General features: G+C 36.5%; 1 protein-coding gene across 3 annotated transcripts in view; it reads right to left on the bottom strand.

The window, feature by feature from the left end:
- Positions 1 to 340: 340 nt before the first annotated feature.
- ATL1 (atlastin GTPase 1) overlaps positions 341 to 17,233 on the bottom strand; it is a 73,043-nt gene continuing 56,150 nt past the window's right edge. For 2 of the 3 annotated variants that reach the window (XM_058739018.1, XM_058739021.1), the window contains 8 exons: positions 15,325 to 15,417; positions 14,151 to 14,289; positions 8,773 to 8,900; positions 7,642 to 7,698; positions 6,513 to 6,584; positions 4,768 to 5,199; positions 3,542 to 3,556; positions 341 to 1,216 (listed from right to left, as the gene is read on the bottom strand). In XM_058739018.1, the coding sequence (XP_058595001.1) occupies positions 1,106 to 1,216; positions 3,542 to 3,556; positions 4,768 to 5,199; positions 6,513 to 6,584; positions 7,642 to 7,698; positions 8,773 to 8,900; positions 14,151 to 14,289; positions 15,325 to 15,417 (1,047 nt within the window). In that variant the 3' untranslated portion in view covers positions 341 to 1,105. The remainder of the gene's footprint in view (positions 1,217 to 3,541; positions 3,557 to 4,767; positions 5,200 to 6,512; positions 6,585 to 7,641; positions 7,699 to 8,772; positions 8,901 to 14,150; positions 14,290 to 15,324; positions 15,418 to 17,233) is intronic. The other variant, XM_058739019.1, reaches the window with a different exon arrangement.

The following is a 17,233-nucleotide window of genomic DNA, read 5'->3' as shown; positions in this document are numbered from 1 at the left end:
GAACATGTAATCAAACTTTTCAAATATCTTATGAACTCTCACACAGTCTTTTATCTTCATTATTCTTTCCTGTTACTACTTACTTTGTCTATTTAATTAACTATTTAATTAAACTTAACCATTTCTAAGAAAGTTAGAAATTACTGTTTTAGAGCTCCCAGATTATAGAATCGCTGGTTTAAAAGAACCGAAAGTTACCTTAAAAGGGATTAGTGGATGTTTCTTAAAGTGGAAATGTGTGTTTGCAATGGTGTCAACACTGAAGAAAAATGCATTTTAATTTTTAAAAGAGAGCTAAACTTTTATCATTCTATATTAATACCTCCCAAACATTTCCAAATTCAGTAAGCATTTGTTTTTAATCTTAGGAACCAGAGTAAACTTTAATAATAGTTCACATGTTAAAAGAATAAACCTATGAAGAATACATTTCTTTGTGTACCAAATGAAAAAATATACAATGCAGTGAAACTCAAGTACATATACAAAGTGATTATTTTTTTGTGCATTTTGATCCAGAAGTTTATATTCTATGTTAAATCATAATATAAAAGAAGCAGTATTTAGTTATTGATAAAGCAACTGAAAAGCTCTCTGAAATGTCTTTAAAAATAAAAGCTCATGGTATATAGAAGATGACATAGATTGAATCAAGCCTGCTGAGTTATGAGCCTGCTGAGTTATGATGCTATGATTAAATGGATGACTATGGGAAATAAGTTTTAAATTCTGTGGAAATTAAATGAGCATATCCAAACATGGAGTAATATTACTACATGTTTTAATTATAACCCAGTAGTAGAATTTAATAAATTCAAGCAGAACACATGTACTGTCATCATAAATAGACAAATACTTGAAATTATAACAGCATATTTGAAGACAAAATCAGGAAACTGTACATGTTAACAAAGTGATATAACCATGCATACATACATCTGCTTATTAAACACTGAAGTAAAAGAACTAAACCATTTTGAAGTTCTCAGAGGAGCTTGGTATTTTACTCTGTCCTGATAGAAGCACTTTGAATGTTTGCATGGAGACAGAAAACTGAGTATTTAACTGACAGTTGGTCATGCACCTGTATTTCTAAAAATTTAGATTAAATTTTCTTCTTTTCTGATTGTTCAGTAGATTCTGACTTTGGCGCAGGAAAAGCTTGATGATACAGATGTCTGTGGGTTGCTGCTGCACTGTAAAGCTTGTATAAAGCCTAGAAATATAAGAATCAAGAGTATAAACAGAGATATAAAATTTTTCCTTTTTAGTGTAATTAGTTTATGGTACTATATAAAATTTAGCATGCTAAATGTGGAATCTTTAGATCTTTAATCTATATAAGATATAAATTCATAATAATCTTAGAACTCAAAAGTATCTTCACCTCTCCACTGTGTATGCGTTTTTGCTTTTGTGGATTGATCTTTGTGGTAAATGTTTTATTCTCAGACTGCATTTCCTTTTACCGTGCACACCTTTTGGAGCAGAGCTTCCTAAACACTGTGCTCCAGTTGAGATATGTGTTGGGAACTCATATTGTTCATATTATCAGTTTGGGGGGAATTAGAGGAGCTCATAACCTCTGACTGCCAATAGATGCTTTATCATACACAGGTAGGTCACTTGCTCTCTGGGCTTCCTTACAGGTTTTCCAGAATGGGGCCATTTTTATTTTCCATTATTTCCTGATACGGTCATGTAAATAAGCACATGTTGCCCTCCCCTTGCCACTGGGATCCTTCAGTTAAACATGCTCTTTTGCCTTGTTTCCCTTACTTGGTTTATATCTTACAAAACGTTTTTCAGAAGCATTACCTCAGAAAGCCTTTGCTCATTAAAACTGTGATTGTTCTTTGTGTCAACAGTGTTTGAATCATAGGAATTTTTACATACTGCTTTACATAAGTGTCCATAAATATTTTTGTCCTTTTTCCCCCTCAGCAAATGTCTAAGATTCATTCCCCCCTCGCACTTTCACATATTGAACACCCAGTTAAAACCAACTTATTGATGTAATTCTGGTCTGTAAAGAATCTGAATATTTTTAATATGTATTTTTAATATTCATTTCTTTTTGAGAGAGAGGGTGAGGAGGGGAGAGAGGTAGAGAGAGAGACAGAATCTGAAGCAGGCTCCAGGCTCTGAGCTGTCAGCACAGAGCCCAACACGGGGCTCCAACCCACAAACCGGTGAGATCATGACCTGAGCTGAAGTTGGACGCTTAACCGAATGAGCCACCCAGGCAACCCTTGAGTCTGAATATTTTTAAAAGCTGGGTAAAAGCTTGATATCCTCTAAATAGTAACCAATGCCCAGGAAATTCCATTATTTTTTTTTTTTTATCTTTTTGAAGTCTCTATGGCTGTTTTCTTAAGTCTAAGTAATACCATCAGTTTTATGAATGCATATGGGTATAAATGCATAAATTGTGTTGCCCTAGATCTATCATATTAGAGTCTAACATTCAATTTAATCCGTGTTCTCTTAAAAGCTTAGATTGCTTTTATTTTTTAATGAATTTGTTTTACTGAATTTTATATAAAATGATTCTTTATTGACCTGTATTAAATGTGTCATTGATATTAATTAGAGGACATACTTCAGTTACATGTAACAGCAGAAACTGAGGAAAGAATTATGTGCTATCTCTCGTTAAGATCAGTTTTGCTTCCTGAAGATAATGACCAGAATAACTCCACAGAGATCGTTTTTCTTATGTAACAAATGATTCCTTCCTGCAAGCTCAGATTCTTTCCTCAGACACAGAGTTTTGCCCATGTGCAGGAGATATGAACAACTTACAGGTTCTGTCTGAGGTATGCTAAGAAAGTTACACTGCACACTGGCCCGGAAACTGCTTACAGTGGTAAAGGTAACGGTCACTCAAAAGCCAAAATTAAAAACAACTTCTAAAGGTTGTAGTTCCATTTAAATACTCTCTACTAATTAAGTTTCCTCAAGATTCCTAACTGTATTTTGTTGCACTCCCAGGAGAACAAAATACACAATGTTGTAACTGCAGAATTTGGAGATTTGGGGGGCACCTGGGCGGTTCAGTTGGTTGAGCACCCAATCCTTGATTTCAGTTCAGGTCATGATCTCACAGTTCATGAGAGCCAGCCCCGTGGTATCAGGCTCCGTGCTGACAGCATGGAGCCTGCTTAGGATTCTCTCTCCCTCTCTCTCTACCCCTCCTTCACTCCCTCACGCGTCTGTGTGTGCACATGCTCTCTCTCTAATATTAAACATTTAAAAAATTCTTTCAAAATTTTCTACACATTCAGGAAACAACACAACACATCATATTCCTGATCATCAACACTCTGTTTCATATGCAGATCAAATCACATAAGATGTCTGGAATAGATTTAAAACCATGTTAAAAATTCATAGTTAAAATTGTGAATCTTAGAACACAGCAGTTGTCACCAGAGATTTTCTAATCTATATTGAGATATCCATTAATGGCTATTTTACAAAATAAGAACATCGTAAATTTTATAAATATATAGCTCTTAATTAAAAAAATTCAACTTACCTCATTTGTACTTCCCTGTGGCAAGGCAGTTTAAAAGGGAAAAAAGAAAAGTATATATCCTGCTTCATTAATAGCATTATGAAAATTCAACTCTTTACAATATTTATGAGCATTTAAGAACAAATACTCCTGCAAATATTTTTAGTTCAGATTATATATTTTATCTGAATTTTTTGACGAACCCAATTCTATATTCCTCATAGTGCTCAGCATCATGTTCTAGGAGGGCCTTGGAATTGACCTCAAATAGCCCCTCTTCACTCTTCTGAGGTTGAGGAGCTATTTGAGACCGTGGGTCAGAGGATCCATTCATTCTTTACCCACAGTGCGACCATTAGTTTATTTTAGCTAGATTCTTCAAAGGCACATGGTAAATTCATTAGTTACAATTCTAAAGAGTCTATGTAAGTATAAATGCTGGAATAATTGTAGCCATTACTACCTGCAGAACATAAATGTTCAAAAGTCTTAACTCCAGAATTCTATGAACAATCTCTATTTTAGCTTCACTAAATGCCCCTAAATTTTCATGAGGTACTGAAGACCCTTCCAGGATGACAGAGTGAGTTCATTATTATTCTAGGTGTGTTTATTATTGTCTTCCCTACCCATAATCAGTTATTTGAACAACAGACCACAGTGACCCTGACTCTCTAGGTTATGGTTAATTGAAACCTAAAGGACAACCAACCAATCAGCAGCTGATCCAGAGTTTGACCTGGACTCCTGTGGCCCGGTACAAATGTCTAGCTCAAATAGAGACAATCTAAAGTAATCAGATCTTGCTTTCAGGAGATTATACTAAAAGAGACAGTGATACAACAACTTAGGACAGTGGTTCACATACACCCCTAACCAAGCCAACTCTAGCCAAATGATGGGTTTTAAGTATGAAGTAATCTTAACACATAAACAAGTAACAATCGGCTCAAAAAAATTCAGCTGTGCTTAACATCTTTAACTTTTAGGACAAAAAGTAAAAAACCACTGCCTAATCCATGGATATTTGAAAATACTGAAATGCTAACTGGGAAACAGTTGTGTGGGACTTCACATATTGTATTACAGTTTGTATCTGGCCATCCTGACCGATTTTAAAGCCCACGAAGACTGGGGCCCAAGTCATTTTCACCTGTTTATTTCCAACATCTTACACTGTGTCTGGTAAACAGATGGCATTCAAAAGTGTGCCGAAATTAGTTGAAAAGGATGAAATGTGTTCCTACCTGGTCCCACAAGGCTGCAGCCACCTGGTCTATTACAGCCCCCAACTCTCGGTATTCTCCAGAGTACCGGATGTATGCCCAGGTACACAGGGTGATAAGAGTCAGTCCCATTATCATATTGCATAGGCTAGCTATGATGTCCAAGCCAATGAATCCAGTCACACCAGCAATCACGTAAGTGATAAAGATGACGACAAACAGTGTGGCTGGGGTACGAGCTGCATGGAAGATATTTTTGCTATCATTGTGCTTGATATACTGGATGTAAAGTTCATCTATTTCACTCTCCAGCTGTTGCAGGTAACGCCGGCTAAATTCCTCCCCACCCATCTTCTTCACCCCTCGGAATAGCTTCACAGATTCTTCCTTAAGCTCCAAATGTTTGGTCTGTAGGTCATTAGGTGCCAGAAATGGTTTGTCGCCACCACAAATCTGTATCAGATAGAGAAGTGCCATTTATGCAATGCAGAGTAAAATTCACACCTGTGTCAAAATCTTCCACTTAGCTAGATGAATTTGTTAGAACACGGAAGGTGTCTACTTTTATGTTTTGTCAACCCACATTTGCACCCTCCATTATCAGGCATCACTGTAAGTGGGACCGGTACTTTATAGGTGACTTATATAAAGCCATTCTTAATTTTTATTCTCTTTTTCACCTGGGAAAGAATATCCAAGACTTAATCCAAGTTCCTCAAGATGAAAACGCATGATGCAAAGTGAACTGCAAACTGAGTTCATTCACAGAATGAATCCAAATTCAAATAAACTACTTATATACAAGTTCTTCTAGGAAATTTATTCTAACTACACTGAAGTATTTTTAACCAATGAGGTTTAGCTTAAAACAATGAGTAGTGCTATAAAACTCTAAAGTAAAATTATGAAAAACATGTTCTTTGGCAGTTTTACTGATTTTGTTTGAATGGAGCCCTTTCAGTATTTTCTTCAAGAGACCAAATGAAAGCATATTAAATGTTCTTGGACCACATTTGCAGTTTTTTCAAAAGTTACAAGGGAAATCTCAGTTACCCATACCTTTCACTTTGGTTTTTTGAGATTTAACTATATAAAGCATACTAAGTACGTACTCTAAGTACCGTTTAGGTATGGTGTGAACACTATTCCATATACTGTATTTCTCTTGACTCTTAAGACTCCAGCTACTTTGGATGTAATCTTTATCATAGAACATTTTCAGAGGGAAAAAACCTATCCAATTAGTAGGTATATACAGTAATTATTCAATGCACCCAAATTCGGAATGTTAAAAAGAGGAAATATAGTATGTAGAAATATTGGCCCTTGAGGCTTAATTTCTTTTTTCCTAACAGTTTTTTATAGTTAAGATAGAAATACTAGAATTGTTGCAAGAAGGGAAGTGTAGTGGAGATGATAGCACATTATATTAGTCACTAGAACTTATAAATAGTGGGAAGAAATGGCCAAAAAATAAATAAATAAATAAGAAAAGTGTCTCTGATATAGACAGAACACATCTAAAATACGTTTTAACACTATGTTTTGTAAAAAGTGTTTTAACACTATGCCTACATAGTGTTCCTTTCCTAAAAAATACTTTAGGAATATAATAAATAGAAATGTGATAAACATAGGCTGAGAAAGCAGAAGTTAAAACCACTTCTTTGTAGACGGTACAACTTGGAAGAAAAAAAAAGAATGATCTCATGGAAGAAATACTGATTTTATTTAAAACATAATTTAAAATATTATTTAATTCTTACCTCTTCCATCTTTTTGTTGTATGTATCCTTGGCAGTTGCTACGGCCGCTAAATTGTTAGCTTCTGCTGTGGCCTTTGGACAAAGTACAAAATATGATGTAAAATGGAATTCATATTTATTAAACTCTCACAGGCAATTCTCATTTCTGAGTATCATGTGCAAGAAATGTACAAGAACACAAGGTCATGAAATAATTTGAAAGTATTGAAGTATTTCCACTACATTTTTAAAAACTGGTAAAATTAAAATTTCAAAATACATAAAACACAGAAATTTACTCAGTAAGTCACAGTTCTAAAACTGAATTTTCATTTGGAAGAATTTTCTTCTTAAAAAATATTTTTAACCCTCTCACCAAATGTGGGGGGGGGGGGAATTTATAAACCCAAACACATGGGAAATAATATACAGTGCATTTTATCTGTACTAATATATATATAAATATGTCTTAGGTTTAAAGATTGATACTGATAGAACAATGGATCACTGACAAAAAGGAACTATTAACAACTTAATTTTTTTTAATAAAGAAAAAGCTAATTTCTCCTTCCTGAAATATTTATAGAGACCACTTGTTTAAAAACCTGGACCCGCTTTTCTACTTAACATGTGTGAATCTAAACCACAGTATGAGTCTATTTTCCAAACTAATTTTGTACAAAGAGAATGAGAACTCTTTGGTCTAAAGTGTATGTTGGGGTGCCTGGGTGGCTCAGTCAGTTAAGCATCTGACTCTTGGTTTCGGCTCAGGTCATGATCTCACAGTTTCATGAGTTTGAGCCCCTTTGGGCTCTGTGCTGGCAGTGTGGAGCCTGTTGGGATTCTCTCTCTCCCCCTCTCTCTGCCCACCCCCACCCCAACTTGCAGTCTGTCTCTCTCAAAATAAATAAACTTAAAAAAAAAAAAAGTGTTTGTATAGTCAGCACAAGTGAAGCTCCTCTATGTGTATACAACACTGGTAGTTAACAGAAAAATAACCTTCCAATAAATCATTCCACCATGTTTATTTGGCAATTACTGACGGCTGGATTGGAGCATATCTTTAGCGTAGCATAGCCTAAAGCTAAGGAAAGCTTAGCTTTAGTAACAAGTATTTTTAAATATGTCACGCCTCTTGATGAATAAATACCTGTAACATGGATTTGGGATGTGGTAATTCTTCACCTTGATAGATCTTTATATAAGCCTAAAAAAATGAAAAGAAAAAGAGACTCATGTTCAAGTAATTCCATTCACTATTTCTCAAACTCTGTGAAATTGTACTCGAAGGTCTAAAGTCTTGACAGTTTGGGGAACTATTATCTCATGTGTTAATTCCCCCTTTCTTAGTCCCTGTTCCCTTTTCCTGAAATGACCCTTTCATCGAACTCTACTTGGCCAATCCTACCCTTCTTAAAGACTTAAGTCACTGCCCCCTTCTCTAAAACCTTCTCAGATCCCTCTGCTAGGAGTAACCTTTCTTTTTCATTTACTCACAGGAATTTGTACCTGCTGCTGTCGTCAGCTTTATGGAATATCTGATTTCTGTAAGGGCCCTTAACCTCCTACTAACTTCTAAGCTCTTCCATAGTGTTATGCACAATAAGAATTCAAATTTTAGATAGATAAATAACATCTCATTAATTGCTAAGAGTGATGAAGGTAAATAATCACACAGGAGATATGTGAAGTATTTTTAATGACAAAAATGTGAATTTTAAAAATAGTTTAGTCCTTGGAGCATCACTCCACAAATGAGATTGATTACTGAAATTCCCCAATATGTATGTGGTTGGTTAAAAAAAAAAAAGTGTAGTATTCGGTGCTACCTGAGCTAAAAAATAAACACAAATTTAAAGTTATTCCACTTTACATCGGCCTGTGGTGCAGAGACAGGAAATGTGGAGGAATTTTCTCTAGTAGAAAGGTAAAGGATAGCCCCTTCGGGAGAATCTTCAGAATGAAGGTAAGATTCAGCATAGGTCATGATTGAGGACTACATGTTATGGACCTTGAGAAACACCTCCTCCCCCCACAAAAAACAGACTTTACCAACTCTCATATTTATATTCCAAAATATATTTCTCTCAAGATAAAGTTAACACTAAGAGTTTTAAAATTTTAATTTCAGAAAGCAAGCTACTCTTGGGAGTCTAATGATTTTTTCTCATTTTTATAGATTCCTCCTAGGTTTGCCCCTATATTACAGAGTCTATACTTTTTTGTTTGTTTCAAGTAGGAACTGCATTCCAAAACAATGCTCTAGAAATGAGAGTCATACCTTGAAGTACTCCACCAGACCTCGGCAGGTGATTTTGTTCCCATTGATCTCTTTAATATCTAGGCTCTCAGGACTAAGTAGCCAAGGAATGAGTATTTTCAAGTTTTTGATGAATTCATCATCTATTTCTACAAGTAAAAGCACATTCATCATTATTTTAAAAATCCAATCCAAGTCCTCCAAGGCATACAATAAATAAAACATTCTTGATTTTGTCTACTTCTTCCCCAGTGATAAAGCCATCACTCACTTTGCCATCATCTAAGCAATTCCCAAAACCCACTTTTCTTGGATGAGTGATCCTCCTTGCCTAAACTGCTGTTCTTTACTTCAACTACATATTTATCTTCCACCCATAAAGTAGCTTTCTTGATGTTAAACTTTAAACAAATATTTTACATCCCATTCACATAACCACATTTCATGTATTCTGATGAGTTTGTTGGTGGTTTTGTGTATACAGGCTCATAAATGGGAAAAAGGCCAGATACTCACTGGTTTATAAGATGTATTCCTGCCAGAAAATGTATGCAAAAATTGCTCTGTTTTTAGCGTGCCCACCTTATGAAAAGTGTACAGAACTGAATAAGGTCTGTTAATTAGTACTCAAGTTCAGAAAGACAGTGATGGTGATGCAACATTTGGTGATGAAATTCGCCCATACAAAATAACATGGCAAGAAAAGGCCATGGAGGCAAATCAGGATGTCTGAGTTGTTCACCTATCATGTTTAGGACAACTGATGACACATAATCCATGTTACGGCATTAGGTTCAAGCTTAACATTACATATTTAGCAAAGTAACATAGAAAATACATATTCAGATCATTTCAAAAGATATAGAAAAATACACCTACATAAAAAGCAAGATATGGCCAGAGATTTGATATCTAAGTAAATGTAATAACTGCCTACAATTTTTAAAAATCTGAATTTAAGCAGAATCACTGAGCTTTCAGGCTTTGGGACTGGTGATTTCTGAGGTCTTAAGAATAAAGATTCAAACCATGTGGCTGTGTTTGCATTTTCCTTGCGTGTTACTACAACCCCAGTATACACTGAAATACTAGTTTACATAAGAATTCATGCTTTTCTTCTCTTGCTTGCTGCCTTTACGAGATGCATGAGCATTCTGTTGGAAATCCTTCAGACTTCTTTTATTTCAGGTTTTGTATACCTTTGAAATTGTAGTGCCCAATCTTTTATGAGTACTTGTATAGGTGTTTATTCAAATGTATTTTGCTGTTGCATTGTACCAATTCTTACTCATAATTTTGCTTTGTATTATATGTAGATTTATTCAAATGTATTTATTCAGTTATTATTGTGGTTTGCTTTTCAGGTACCAATATTCACTAACAATACTGGTGTCTGTATTATGTTACCACATGCATCTGTATTCACTGATACCAGTAGGTTTTCTTCTCTGCTTATCACCTTAGGTTTTTTTTTTTTGTTTGTTTGTTTGTTTTTAGCATTTGTAAAATATTCCTATATACCTAGAATGTATGAATTCTTCCCGAATTTCTGTATGAAACAAACTTTCTCATTTTAAAATGACTTTAAAATCACTTCTAACGCATGTACTTAAATTCCACTCCCCACCCACTCCCTTATAAAATTGGGATGAAATAAGATACACCTGTATCTCATGCACCAGCAGGTGTGGTAATTATCATTAAAGCAGCCAGCATATAACCGCATATTTGGATTAAAAATGCGTTCTGAAGATGGCACTGGCCATAGTCTTTGTTCTCACTGAGACCAATACCAGATATCCCAATTCTGGATTCAGATAACACAAACCAAAGGTTCACAACATACGCAGTGGTGAGCTCTTGCTAACGCTATCAGTTCAACACAGTACACACATGACCCAGAATATCGGCAGCCCAGTTCAGGTCAATTTACAGAGGTGTGCTAATTAGCTCTGACCCACTCCAAGTATTCAAGCAAATATGTGTGGGGAGACCGTTACTGGGGATGCTGTTCTGTCTTTACCATTCCTTCAATAATCTTTGCCACCGGAGTAAAACTCTGCCAGGAATTCAGGGGCTAGGCCAAAGTGGTTATCTGCCACAACTGGGGACATGATAAGATGCTGTAAAAGAACTCTGCGGGGCAGATGCACTGGTGTGGCACTGCTGTGTAAGTCAACCAAGAAAGAGATCTCAGGATTACCTGACTGACAGTTCATTAGAAACAGCTTCTTAAAAAACCATTACCTTGCAATAGTGTTTGGCTACGCTTCCTGAACTCTAACTGAAGCTGCTAAGAATGCATCTCCACAATTTATGATGTGGTTTGCCTGGCCGTTCTACATGTGGTACCATAACCCAGAGGAACCTCAAGAAAACAAACAGACAAACAAAAAAAACAAAAAAAAGTAACTCCTTGTTAATTGAAAGGTTAGACTGACTACGTCAGGAGAGGTATTCGGTGGGCACTTGGAAAGAACTGTCTGAATGCAGCAGGAATGAACCTGATCCTTTTGATTTCCTATGTGGGAAGCCACTAAATTAATAGCAGCTAAATTTAATCATAGTATCATAAATTTCACATAACAGAGGAAATGGTAAGATAACATTTTCAGTAGTGAGGGACCATGAATAGTAATTATAACAATTATTACTGCTGATAATGAACTAGAAAGTACTTCTGTAAGTTTATGAAAGAGTATGTGGGAACTATCATCAGAGAACAATTTTTGCACAACTGTTTATTTAGAGACATTTCTTCCGTAGAGGAAGAAAGTGGTTATTCAGATGCCAGCCTTCTGGAGAGCAGCATAGCCAGTGGACAAGACATCCCAGATAGAACTCACATCGAATTACAAGATTCAGGATGGGATGGAAAAGCAATGTAGATAGGTGACTTTCAAAACTACCCAAGGAGAAACTGAGGCTAAGAAGAACATTTTGGCACACAGACAGATTCAGCAGGCGTCCTAGAAAGCCTCATCAAAATGCAATTTTGATGGGCACCTGAAGCTGCTTTTCATTTTTTTTTTTTCTCTCAGGCTAGCCACTTTGGTAAACTCAGAATTTGGGGGTACCTGTAAAACAATTGTGTAGGTTAGTACATATTTAGACATATATGTACAATTTGATGAGAAACAAATCTGCTTTAAAAAGTGGGGTTCAGGGGCGCCTGGGTGGCGCAGTCGGTTAAGCGTCCGACTTCAGCCAGGTCACGATCTCGCGGTCCGTGAGTTCGAGCCCCGCGTCGGGCTCTGGGCTGATGGCTCGGAGCCCGGAGCCTGTTTCCAATTCTGTGTCTCCCTCTCTCTCTGCCCCTCCCCCGTTCATGCTCTGTCTCTCTCTGTCCCAAAAATAAATAAAAACGTGGAAAAAAAATTTAAAAAAAAAAAAATAAAAAGTGGGGTTCAGGGGCGCCTGGGTGGCGCAGTCGGTTAAGCGTCCGACTTCAGCCAGGTCACGATCTCGCGGTCCGTGAGTTCGAGCCCCGCGTCAGGCTCTGGGCTGATGGCTCGGAGCCTGGAGCCTGTTTCGATTCTGTGTCTCCCTCTCTCTCTGCCCCTCCCCCGTTCATGCTCTGTCTCTCTCTGTCCCAAAAATAAATAAAAAAAAAAAAAAAAAAAAAAACGTTGGAAAAAAAAAAATTAAAAAAAAAAAAAAGTGGGGTTCGTGGGGCGCCCCGGTGGCTCGGTCGGTTAGGTGTCCGACTTGACTTTGGCTCAGGTCATGACTTCACAGTTCACGAGTTCAAGCCCCATATCGGGCTCTGTGCTGGCAGCGCACAGCCTGCTGGGGATTCTCTTTCTGCCTCTCTCTTTGCCCCTCCCCTGCTCACGCTGTCTCTGTCTCTCTGAAAATAAACTTAAAAAAAGGGGGGTGGGGGTTCTATACCTGTGTGTGTTGTCTTCAACTCTCTCCCTGAGCTCTTTCATTGCAAAATCTATCAGTTAATTTAAGAACTGTGGCTGTACACTGCACGAATGGAACAAGCCAGAGTACTTTTGTGTCCCAATAAAGGACTGTTGTTGAAGGCCTGCCCCTCCCCTGCCTGTTTACGACTGCCCAACTCCAGAGAAGAAAGAGGGGCCTTGTGGGAGCCCACCCTTTATGTAATTTATTCAAAACACATTGACGGCATTAGGTAAGTGCACAGTATCAAGAGGTCTGTGTGCTCATTACTGGGTTGGAATTCGTAAGTGACAGGGACAAGTGACATGATAGGATCCTGGAATCCCTCCATTAATATGTGCCTGGTGCTATCTGTTCTGTTATATAAAGATAATTTAAAACATGTACAGAAATACTGCTGATGAAATGTGAGATTCTATTTATGATACTGTCATAGTTAAATATAAGGTATCTGACTACAAATGCCATGGAAACGGGGAAAAAAAATAGGTTTGCTTTTCAAACCTGCCAGTTCTGTAAAAGTGAATACATGTTATGTTGTCCCTTTTTAAGATTAATTTTGAAGCCCTTTGAGAACAGTTGTGCTGAAAAGCTTGTTAATGTCACTGTCGCACCAACCCTGACATGATGCAGAAAGGCCACAGGAAATTAAGCAAATATCTGAACTCAGTGGGGTGTGTATTCAGTGCGAGCCTTACAAGTAAATAAGTCAGAAATGTTTTTGTATGAATTACAAAGCAAATATCTAAAGACCTGGTGATATCTATTAGGAACTATTAAATTCTATTTCTTCAGACCCCTTCCACCCACCCCACCCCTTTTTTTTAAACAAGTTGAGATTTTTTGGAATCTTAAAATGTTAGGAATGCCTCTCTGTTTGACAGATAATTACATACTATTAGAATACACTATTTCAAAAACACTCTAGTGCTTCTGGATTTTTCAGCAACTGGTCCTCATCCAGAAGAGGATTTCACTTTTAGTGAGGGTTTTAATAGTTTATAATTAAATTCCTTAGTAGCACTTTTAAAGAGCTTGAGTTCAGAACTACACAATGTTTCTTTCAATCTTTAATTCTATAACTTATCATAATATTCTATAACTTATAATACAGCATTCCAATAACATAGACATCTATTTTTCTCCTCTAATGCAAATAAGGCAAATTAAACAGGAAGACATTAAGGAGCATTTCTCAATGTACAGACGTAAGTAGAAACCTCTGCAAAAAGGGCAGAGTCGCTGCCTCCTAGGTGAATGCAAGACTTTGCCTGTTTTCTCCATGTACGTATTTAGTACCCATGGAATCCTACAGTTCCCCAAGAAGGTGCTCCAGCACCAGACCAGGATTCCCAGTTCTCCTGACATTTTTTAGTCATCAGCCTCACACAAGTGGATAACCTAAATCAGCAGCTGTAAGCCCAGTAGATAAAATGACAATTTTACAACCAGACTAAGTAATGTAAGTATATATTCATTAAAAAACACACCTTTCAGTTTTCCATCAAAGTTTGGATTGGTAGCTACTTTTAAGCCAGGATGAGGTAGCAGAAAACAGGAAATTTTGGTGAAACAGGAATGGATGTGTTTTCGAACATTCTGTAGTTCTTCATGCTGGTTCCCTGAGACCTGCAGTAAATCATTCTAAAGTTTAAACTACTTGCAACATAAATTGAACTCCAAAGAATTCTGTAGCATCTTATATTTGCTATGTCTGTCTGGTCCCACAATGATAAAAATGACAATATATAAGCTGATAAAGAAAGAATAAAGTCTTGGGTGAACAGCCATATCTCCATATAGCATATATATGCCATTATTATTACAATTAACAAATGCTTACTCTTATGCTAACTCAGGTGGGCCTTCCCATTTTTTACTACAAATTAGTGGGGTTTTATTCTAGCTAGTTCTTATAAATTCCAATTTTAATTCAAAGTACTCACAGGAGACATGAATGGATCATAAGATATTCCTACCTTCTTTTCAGGAGATACTCAAGACAACCTCTTGTCACTTGGTAGGTATACATTAAAATTCTAGAAAGGCGTCTGAATAGGTGGGTATTTATAAGCTAAACTGCCCCTGTTTTTTCAAATGTATTTGACAGTTAATAGTACGGCCACCCTAAAAGCAGTTATAAGCCAAAAAGGACTTTTTCTCAGCGGGTATTTGTTGTCATCTGTGTTCAATATAAACAGTTGATTCAATATTGCACTATCCTGATACAGAAAATAGAGAACCCTCTAATTTCACTTTCTCTGAACTATTTGCTAATAGTTCTCTGAACTATTTGCTAATGTTCTAAGACTGACTTTGGGGATTTCAAAATTATATATTTCTGTTAGACTGTTTTAAACCTCAATGAAAACAGATATTTGTACTGTCAGCCTTGAACTGATTTAATTATTCAGATTAAAAGATTTATCTTTAGGAATCAGTCATTGTTTTGTAGATATCTACAAAAGAATTCTTTATCTGTATCATAATTACTTATAATATTTAAAACTGTAACTCTGAAAGCATTGTATTAAATATCAATCTTAGTAGAGACACTAGAAGCATAAGACTGTATCTACTAAATGTCCATTCTGCAACTCATTCAACAGAAATAATTCTAGATTACTACTGGTGAAGTTTCATTCACCTAAATTTCTAACAAACCTTGAGGCGTTTTTCCAAGAATTTGGAGCCGCCTTCGGCTCCGTATGAAAATTCGTATGGGAAACTCCAATCCCGAACAAGAAATATCAGACTCTGAGAAACAAGAAGAAGAAGAAGAAAGGATTGATAAGGGGACTTTAAATTGCCTTCCTCTGCTTCCTATGGAAACCAATGAAGTGCTACTGTTACTACCATATGAGTAGTGTCCTACAACGCACTATGGAATTAGAACAGCAAACATAAAACCTTTGAAAGTTTCCAAGCAATCTCTCCCCCATGAGATCACCCTTCCTGTTCCCACTAAGTGTAAACAGAAAGCTGCCTCCAAACTCACTGTAGTGACATAGAACCATTCAGCCGGTTTGAGGGCACCTCTGTCTCCCATCTCTTGTGGGGGGTGGGGTGCATTCTTCTTGGCAATTTGGGGACAGCTCTTTATGAAGACTCAAGTGTTATTTGAGGAAAGTTTTATCTCTTTAAATATTTTTCCTCTACTACTTCTGTCCCATTCTCTTTTTCAGGGGCTCTCAGTTTACATACAGGGTATGCAGATGGATGGGAATCCAGGTTTTGTGAGGCCCAAAGCTTATACAATCTGTTGGGAGGAGGAGGGCTCAATACAAAAAAGAATACATAATTAGGCTTGATAGTGAATATTTATTTAGAATCAGAAAAATAACAAATTACAAATACAAAAAAGCTGACAAAAACACAAGCACACACACACAAATCCTGAAAAATAATTAACGTACCTTGTTAATAGATTTTTCCCTACTGTTTTTGGCTGCAAATGATTTGATTGCTTCATCTTCAATGATTATAAAATAATTTCTGTTAAAAAGCTAATTCAGTCTGTCCTCTAACAAGGCCATTTTTTATTATAAAAAAATAGTACAGAAAGTTTAGAAATGTCTCTGCTTCACAACTTATTTGTAATGCCGTGTACATTTTTCCTCATCTGTGAAATAGGGGTAATAATGGAATCCATCTCCCAGGACTACTAAATGAGATATGTATTAGGCATTTGGAACAGTGCTGTGTTAGCGATCTGATTTTTATTTTAATGGCCACATATTTTAGGAAATTGATAGGCCATAGTTTATTTTGCCAGTCTCCCAGATGTCTTCCAGTTTTTCTACTAAGAAATGCATTGAAAAAATCCTTGAAGCTGAATATTTGTTCACATCCAGGAAGATTTTATCAGAGACTGTGTTTCCAAAATTAGAACAATCATTAGCATCATTTGAGAGGCTTTTAAAAGCACAAAATTCTTGGGCCCCACCCCAGACCACTTGGAACCAAAGTAATTGTAGCTTTCGTTTAAGTGCCTATCATATGGCAACCACAATATCACGAATTATGCACATATTTCATGCATTCCTGCAACAGCTAAGAGATAGGTTATAATTTGTGACTCTTTTCACAAGAGATATATAAAAATCACCTCCACCTGACATTAAGTGACTTGGCCAAAGGCACACAGACATAGAACAGGTTAAACTTGGGTTACTTTAAAACCTTGTTGTACTGCCTCAACAGTAAGTATAAAACATATACTGTAGTTTACAATCTGAGGTCTGATAAAATCATGCTTTTATAAGTTAAATTAAGAGATACTCTTCAGGGCACCTGGGTAGGCTCAGTCACTTAAGCATCCAACTTTTGATTTCAGCTCAGGTCATGATCTCAGGGTTCGTGAGTTCAAGCCCCACACGGGGCTCTATGCTGACACTGCAGAGCCTGCCTGAGATTCTCGCTCTCTCCCTCTCTCTCTCAAAATAAATAAATAAACTTAAAACAAAAAAAGATGCTTCAAATTTTAGTTTTAGTAAAAATTCAGGAAATTAAGAAAAAATTAATAATTTTTATGAAATTAGCTATCTTTAAATGATCTTTCTAAAAGTTTGTA

Source organism: Neofelis nebulosa, chromosome 7 (genome assembly GCF_028018385.1).
Source record: "Neofelis nebulosa isolate mNeoNeb1 chromosome 7, mNeoNeb1.pri, whole genome shotgun sequence".
Taxonomy (NCBI): Eukaryota; Metazoa; Chordata; class Mammalia; order Carnivora; family Felidae; genus Neofelis; species Neofelis nebulosa.
Note: the sequence above shows the minus strand (reverse complement) of the source record. Positions and strands in the feature narration are given on the sequence as shown.